The following is an 8,877-nucleotide window of genomic DNA, read 5'->3' on the forward strand; positions in this document are numbered from 1 at the left end:
TGAATGCCAGTCTTTGGGACACTGGCATCTTAGCCAGTCAACCTAAAGGACCAACAGCTGGAGGAGTTTTTGCACCATCAGTGAGCTGTATGCAGTTGTCATTGCTACAGCAAATACAGCTAGAGAAAATTAAAGGGGAATATGCCAGGAAAGACAAACAAACAAGATTTTGTGGAGTCCTGACTATAAAATGACAATACTTTCCCAAATATGTATTGAAGTTAAATTGTCTTAATGATTCCTCTGTCACTGGCAGACTTTTGGAAAGGGATTCTTATTAGCAGTGAATGACTGGGAGTTTGTTGTGTTTACCATCAGCTGACAAAGTGTGCAGCAGAAGGTCTCACAGAGTCCATCTGTGTCAGCACCTCAAGGAGCTAATACTTGAGTTTTCAGCCTGGCTAAGATATATTCATTACCCAAGGTATCTGTAACAAACACTCCTTCTGCCAAGTCTTTTACCACACTTAAGGCAATTATTTCTCAGACAGAATAAGTTCAAAGTGCAAAGACGTGGCTTTTAACTGCAAGAGCATTGTGCATTACAATCAGACACTGCCCTAAGCTGAAGTCTAACTTGAATCTAGATTTTGGAGAGCCCAGAGTCTGAGGTTGTCTGAGTTTACAGCTCTAGTTTGATCCTGACAAACTATGAGGAGAAAGATTGCGATCTCCCCCACTGACTAAATTAGCAACTGTGTGCCCATTACCCACATATTCCTTCTCAAAGTACTTTTTCCTTTGCATTCCTTCTCTTCAGAGATAAAGAAATACCTCTGGTGGGGAAAACAACCAGCTGTCAAAGACTGGTGTTTAACCAGCCTCCCAAGAGAAAACTACGGCCTAAAAAGGCAGCCCTTTATGAGACCGTTCAATGTTCAACCATCTGGTGCACACCAGTCTTCTGGCACGACCAAAGGACAGTCATTCTGTTCTGGACAATGACACTTCAAAGCTCCCAGATATCCAGAAAAAAATCCACATCCTGGCTCTGAGATCGTATATACTACGGTTAGGCATAAAGTAACCCAGGCAAATCCAGACAACCCAGGCAAAGGCTCTATTTCCAGAGTGACGCAAATAGCACACTTCCTTCTCTCATGTCTAAAAAGTTCCTTCTTCCATAGAAGTCAACCAGATGGTTACCAACCCCCATGCCTTGACACCATAAAGAAGAGATTTCCCCCCATTCCTGCCCAGCCATGTGCTTCCTCAAGATCCAAAGCAGGATGAGTGCTCAGAAGTCCCAGCAATCACGTGGACAAAACTTGGTGTTCTCAACAAATGTTTCCAATTTCCCCCATGGGTAACCCTGTGTTGAGGTTAAGCAACAAAGCAAGCCACCACCAGGAGGGGGACTCCAACCTCCACCAGCAAGTTCTGTCCAAGGCAACTCCTTCAATTGCTCAGGTTGAGATCTCACACTACCAAAAGAAAGAGAACTATTATTGAGGAAAGGGAGAGAAAATTTCCATCACTGAGTTCCTTTACTTTTTTCACACATTTATCAGCACACAGAAAATGGCAAAAGACAACTACAAGACCTTTTGAAATTTCATTTTACACCATAAACTTAGAAATTAAAATTTTATATTAATACTATGAACTTAGAAATTAAGAATCAAAATGATACTTCATTATTGTTTTTAAAAAATCTCTTGGAAAATCACTTCCAACATAACTGAATACATTTCCAGTGATTTCAGTAGGTTTAACTCCTGCATATATATTCCACACAGGATTCTACCAGGTAGCATGAAATCATAGCTAAAAATCAGTGTTAAAAACCAAGTGAAGCCAAAAAACTACAGCTCGTTTAAGAGAATCCAGTGAAGTCAGTGATACTAACTGCATGACCAAGGACTGCTTGTGTAAGTTAAGACAGCAGAAACAGATTTGCAAATTGCATGGATTTTCAAAATTTTTACATCAGATATTGTCTTTGTCTCTGTTTTACTTCATAAAAGGGAATGAAAAGCAGCCTGGACATGAGTTTTTTCTCTAAAGGAGGTTCAGACCTTGCAGTACACATCATATTTTAACTTTGCTCCCAGCTTAGTTCCTTCTAAACACACTTTGAACTTGGCATCCATTTCCTGGTTCTGAGCTTCAGTGAAAAGATTTTTCCAGTCTCCAACAACACCTGGAATATAAAGAAAAGTAAAATATGACCCTTGACTGTTAGGAACAAGGAGTATGATTTAAAACAAAACAAAACAAAAAACTACCTTGTCTCTCTTATTATCATATTTCAGGATAATCCTTTTTTTTTTTTTCCCCTGCAAGAAAAGCATTTCTGACCCAAGAATACGCTTTTATATTTGCCATATGTTTGGTGTCCTCAATAAAATATGAATATAAACTGAACATAGGAAGCTACTGGTCTGTCTTCACAGCTTTGGCCTGTGTCTTGTACAGCTGCAGAAGACTATAAAAGGTGACCAGCAGTTGTGGAACCAACCCAAGAAGTTCAAAGATGTGGCTTTTAATTGCAAGAGCTTTGTGCACTGCAACCAAACACTGCCCTAAGCTGTAGTCTACCTTTAATCTAGATTTTGGAGAGCCCACAGTCTGAGGTTGTCTGAGTGTACAGCTCTAGCTTGATCCATGGCTAAAAGACCCAGCTCAACCTGTGAAGCATCTGGATTCCAGGAGTTGACTGAGGTTCTTAGGCAATCACAAGGATTATTTAGGAAACCTAAGAAGAAAAATCTGTGGACGCACTCTGTAGACCGAGTGCCAAGCTATCCCCAGTACTCACAGAAGTCAAAATAAAACTCTTCGTTTTTCATCAGTGCTTACTGCACACCACAACTGAAGGGTGTGCTACTTGTAGGGCACTTCTGCTAATCACATTAGACAAGGCTTTACCGAACAGTACTGGCCCTTGTGATGAAATCAAATGACAGCATCCTGAAACACATGCAGTCTTTCTTAAACAACTCCCAATCTTGAAAACTATACATAAAGATTAACCATCTACTGATCCAAATTCCTGTCTGCCCAAGATGCAGTGCTACCATTTGGCAAAATACAAACAAATTTACCTTTGCGGAAAAGATTTGAGCCAACAGCCCCATGAGTCTCCTGAGACTTATCCCTCATTGCCTGGAAAGTGGCCCTGTCTGCAATGGACTGCATCTGCTCTACCGTTGGGGAGAATCCAAAGAATTCAGCGATCTGCTTTACACAGTCAGTCAGGTTCTGAAAGCAATACAGTGAAATGTAGACATGCAATTTGCTTCCTCTAAAAAAAGGAGTCACCCACTTGGGATGTGCATTGCTATCATCTATTAACAATACATGTTTTCCTTCACAATACGTTTTCTGCATTACACTGGAGCTTAGCTCTTGTACAGCCAGACTCAACTAGTCACTAAAATCAACTTGATTTTGCTCTTTCAGAACCCTGTGCCTTTCAGCAGATTTCAAGGAATGGGCTCAGATGTGTTTTGCCTTTCAGTACACAGCATCTGCTTTACCTCTTTCAGGTCTTCATATATTATGATCATAGTATTCTCATCCTCAATGTGTTTGTTCCAGGTGACTGCATGATCAAAATAGGATCCCCAGCCAACTGTAAAGAGGAAAAAAAAGCATCAGTGTGACCTTCTTTTCATACTAAGTACTTACTTCTCCCCAACTGAAGAATTGCCTTCTGTTGCCTATTAGTTACATCAACACAAACAAACGGAACAACCTGTCCTTTCCATGGTACCATACTGTACGACAGAATGACAGAGGGTTCCTCTGGACTTTTGCAGGTAAATTGTTTCCAGACAGAAATATAAATTTCACTATGTGCTTCCTCTCTGTTACTATATTGTAATTTAAATATCTCTCAAACACCAAAGCCAGACATCAGTCTAAATCTAAACTCCGGGTTGCTAATGAGATATTTGGCCTCATATTCAGAAACAGTAAAGACAACAAACTGTAATTTCATGAACACTTCGGATCTCTAGCATTTCCTCCATCACTAAGTGGCAGAATATTGACCCAGCGCCATTGTCAAGCTGCCGTGCAAGTCCCTCATCCTTGCTTGGAAGAGCAAAATACCCAGAAGCAAAGCATCTTTTGGACATTCTCCCCATTCTGGCATTCAGCTGCCTCCTTTATCATGACGTATGGCCATCAGTAAACTAATTAGGACACAGCTGTTTTCCCACTGGCCCCATTTAGTTGTTTTTAAATATTTTTTTTCTGTTGTTTCTTCAGCTACATTCAGTAACTATAACAATACCTTTCCCATTCATGAACTCTGAGAAGAACTCATCCCAGGAGCTGTAACTGGGGACGTTGGGCACATTGTTGTGGAAATGGAAAAATGAAACAGCTGTATCTTTAGGGTTTCGAAACAGCACGAGTATCTGGAGTGGGAGAAAGAGGTCAAAAATTTTAATCACTTATTTCCCCTGGCAACCAAAATTAGGGTATAACCAAACATTCTGCAATCAATAGCATAATAGGGGCTATAAAATATTTTATTAGATAAGGCATGGAGAACAAATTTATAATGTGATCATAATAAAGACCTTTTTACCACTTCTAAGATTTGCTTATGTCATGAAGCAATTGTAGAAAGAAGCAACTGGAAAAGTTGTAATAGTGTCACTGAATACTATCCCATAACTACCTAAGACCTGGGAAACGGTAAGGAACAATTTGCCAGCTCCCTACTAAGAAAAGCTCTGTTTGATTCTCCTTCAGGAAACTGCAGCTGTTACAATCATCTCCCATTTTTAAAGCATGGTGATAATGTTCTTGAAATCCTAAGACTGTAATCCTCAGAGACGCATAAACACTTCTGAAAATGTTATACATGTTAAATTTTTTTGTTATACATGTTATATTTTTTCCTGTCTCATATAGGAAAAAATACCAATGAAACGTGGAAAAAATCCCCCCCATCCCCATACCAATTATTTCCTTCATCTGTGGTACATCTCCTAAGCGCTATGTATCCATCATCGTTCAGTGACTGAGTACCAGAAATACTAAAGTTTTAACAGCGTGACTCTTTGCAAGGAAATAGCCAATGTCCCAGAGGTACTGCTGCCACATTCCTTCGCACCACAGTCACGCACAGAAAAGAGTAGCACAAAAGAGGAAAGCTCTGCACTCCAGACATTTTTGAGCACTACAGCAGCCTCTAGGTCTGTTCTTGTTTATGTCTACTACCGCACCCCTAAGGCTGCTGTAAAGTGTGCTTTGTGCTAAGCCAGCCCAGGCATCATGAGACCCCCACTGTCTCCAAGCTGCTTTTCCCCAGTGCCACCTGCTTGAATACAAGAAAAGAATGTGGCCCCAAAATTACTCTTGCATGCTGGTACTGTCAGAAAGATGAGGCTTGTTCTTGGAAAAAGAAAAAAGCACACCTTGGCTTTGTTCTTGAAAATAGACTTGGGGAGGCAATCATAATTCAGATGTGTTGCCAAAATCCTTGGAGACGGAATCTGCTTCATCCTCTTTAGAAATAAACAGAACCATAAGTGAGAACAGGTTTATTACATGGGTGCAGCAATGATCTGTGAGAGTCGCCTGTGTGAAACAGCCTCTAATCAAAAGGCATTAGTCATCCAAGATTATCTTTTTTCCCCTCTCAGGAGACATCTCTTTACTTGCTGCATGACTTCATTTTAATAGCCTGTGTGCGGGGGTGCAGGAGAGAGAAAACAACAGACTAAGTGGTTCAATATTTTCTTTTCACTAACCTGGTATTTATCTGGATCTCCACATTCAATAAATGGTAGTTCTGTGCTTACAGGTTTACTCTGGATAGTTGTAAATATCAAATCACTTAAAATCTGGATAAGCCAGTTCACACCTGCACCAAGAAACCCAGAGAACAAAATAAAACATACAAGAGGTTTATGTAAGATCTCAGAACCTTCTCATTACATGGCTTATTTCAGCATAATAGACAGTCTTCAAATGACAAATAACAATAAAGTTCTCGAATGATTATAAACAAAATACTGTTCTCCGTTAATGAGATCCTCAATAGCTTCTTAACTGTGACCTTCTTGGCTCAGTTATAACTGCTATGTGGAAAGCACTGGAGGCAGAACTGACTTAATGATGCACTTAACATATTTTTAATATATACATAAAACAGTCAGTGACAAACAATAAAGGGAGCTTTCCAGTCTTTTACAGAGAGAGATCTGTGAAGGGTCTGGATAGGACGTGGAAGGAATGAGTGAGAAGCTTTGCTACTTCTGCCGAGGACGGCATCTGTCTCCCTCTGCTGCCCTGGGTCAAGGACGAAATGGAGTCACCTATTCAATGTCACTGCCAGCGTTTGTCCTCAGTTGTGCCCGTTACTGTCTCCATAAAGCGCCTGCCAGAACAAGTGCTACAACAGTTGTTACCCTCTGGATACCTGGATCTCTCCCCACCCCTCACTCTTTGGAAGGGATCTTGCAGCAAAGCTTCCCCCACACCATATTCCATTCCAGCGTGAGCCTGTGGCCAGCTCCTGCAGCTCCGCCATGGTACCTGCTTCCCCAAGGTTTCCAGGAATTATATTTGCTCCACTAATGTTCTGCCGATTGCCAGCAGAACAGAGCAACTGAATAGCGTGTTCACCTTGGCCTGCAGCATCCTTCCCCCACGTCCTTGTGGGAAGGTGCTTGGAAGGCTTCCTGCCAGGCCCAGGGGGACGGAGCTGCAGAGCTGCTGCTGCCTCCGGCATGCTGGGAGTCCCCTGTGAACGCAGCTGCCAGAGGCACTAACAGGGAACACACAATGCAAACAGCTTTAACCTCATGCTTTCAGTGGAAAGTTATTTGCAGAAGGGAATAACTTCCACCCTATGTTATATAAAGCGCTCCAGGATGCTTGGATGGAAGCAGCTGATACTTGTCCTTTATACAGTAATGTGTGTCTATACAATGTGTACTCATCATACAATGTCTTATAACACATATATTGCATTTATATACCACCTAATCTAATATTTATATATGACTTTGTATAATATATACAATTTATATCACTCTTCCATTTACATACCGACGAGAGCCAAAAGCATTAGACTCTCCAAATCCATGTCCTCATCCACCCAGTGTAAACTGCATGTGCACAAATACAAATTTTATTTTAACAAAAAGCTACAACTGATGAACCTAAATTTCCTAGTCCCTAAATCCCCTACTGGCTTCTCAATCGTGCGACCCATCCCTGGGAGGTACTGCATCCTGGAGTTCCATCATCCTTTACCCCTACCTCACCAACAGTTCTCTGTAGCAGAGTTTTCCTCTCCACTATGCACACCTGAGTTGCAGTAAGCCTTTTATGTAGTGAGACTTTACTGTAACTTAACCTGCATAATACTTAATAAGTAAAAGGAATGAGGACAATATTAAATATTTGAGACACAAAGCTTTTGACGTGCCTCAATGCAAGTCCTTCATCAGGCATGTTCATGACCATCTAAACCATTCTGTGATTCTATAAACCTGGCAAATGCCAAAGAATTTGAGCCCTGCATGGAAATCACTCAAGAAGCGGGGCCAACTTGGCCACATCTGCTGCCACGCTAGTGCAATGAAATCCTTTCCTGGACTCACACTTTCTCTGACAACCCTAAGCTTCTGCTGCTTGGGTCTCAAAGAAGAAACATATGCTTGGAAAGTATTTCCTAGATTAGCAAAATCCATCTCTTCCTTGTAAACAGCCATGTCACGCTTGACATTGATTAAACTGATCAAAATCAGCTAGTTGGTTGTTTGGGGTTTTTTTCACTCCCCTGATCGTGTTGCAACTTTTCTTCTTTCTGCAGATCTCTGACTAAAAGATTTAGACTTTCAGTACGTCTTTTTGCAGTCACAAAACAAAAAAAAAAACAATGCAGATACTGAATAATGCCAAGAAATACCTTACAATTTTGCAAGTAAAAATGCTGGGTCATGTCACTTTTTACACCTTGAAGAGTCTAATGCATAACTTGATTGCTTTTGTACACTACACTACATTACATTATTAACACGCTTTTCAGAACATAGTTTATCATACTGGCAAAGTCATCTTGTCCCACTGATATATAGAAAACTATATGCTTTCTTCTCATTTCTTCAGCCAAAAAGTAGTTTTGAATACAAACTTCTTTTCCTTTCAGAAACATAAACCATATTATAAAGCAGTGCTTAATTAAGATAAAGCAGGACAAAAACCTGCTGCCTCTGATTGTAGCAGAAATGCCCAATGTCCTCACACAATGTACAACCACAATTAGTTGATTTTCTCATATTATGTGAACTAATAAGTTACAATATTGTAGACTACAGCAAGCAATTTATAATGTATTCACCGCATTTGGGGTAGGACACCAGCACCACATCATCTCTTCTGGCTTCCAGATTCTCCAGAGCTCTGAATGTTTCCGCACTGCATACTGTGACAGGATACAGAGTTCCCTGGTAGGAGAACAGCAGATCCTTCAAGGTAAGCCCTTTACACTTTTCCAATGCCTTGTTTATCTCATCAACAAAAGTTTTTTTATCCTCAGCCATGTTTACCACCGTTGGGGTGTGAAACTGTTAGTCTAGTGCAGTGCCTTTAAATAGACATTTTTAAGGGGTGGAGTAGAAATCCTTGGCATTACTTCTGCCCTCCCCCAAATTTTATAAGTTTTTTTCTCTCCTCCCTTCCCACCTTTCTGGAAATGGAAGCTGGGTTGATGCTGTCCACTTACAACCTACAGAGCAGGAATGACTTTATTAAAAAGTCCCTCTGAGAGCAAGTAATACTTGCAAGCTCCGCCACCAGGGAAAACAGAATTGGAAAATCACTCTGTAAGAAAGAGCAGCAAAATATTATATCTAATCTTGCATAACATTATTAGGAAAAAAAAATCTCACAAAGAGAGTCCCT

At 40.6% G+C, this 8,877-nt stretch overlaps 1 protein-coding gene across 1 annotated transcript; it reads right to left on the reverse strand.

Annotated features, from left to right (window-relative positions):
* Positions 1 to 1,003: 1,003 nt before the first annotated feature.
* Positions 1,004 to 8,516, reverse strand: SULT6B1 (sulfotransferase family 6B member 1). The gene is made up of 8 exons (XM_010123813.2): positions 8,315 to 8,516; positions 5,715 to 5,827; positions 5,379 to 5,468; positions 4,244 to 4,370; positions 3,483 to 3,577; positions 3,048 to 3,204; positions 2,019 to 2,143; positions 1,004 to 1,424 (listed from the first exon to the last, which is right to left on the reverse strand). The coding sequence occupies exons 1-8, from the start codon at positions 8,514 to 8,516 to the stop codon at positions 1,407 to 1,409; spliced, it is 927 nt and encodes a 308-aa protein (XP_010122115.2). The 3' UTR covers positions 1,004 to 1,406.
* Positions 8,517 to 8,877: the final 361 nt, after the last annotated feature.

The sequence above is a fragment of the Chlamydotis macqueenii genome, chromosome 3 (genome assembly GCF_036417535.1).
Source record: "Chlamydotis macqueenii isolate bChlMac1 chromosome 3, bChlMac1.mat, whole genome shotgun sequence".
NCBI classification, from domain to species: Eukaryota; Metazoa; Chordata; class Aves; order Otidiformes; family Otididae; genus Chlamydotis; species Chlamydotis macqueenii.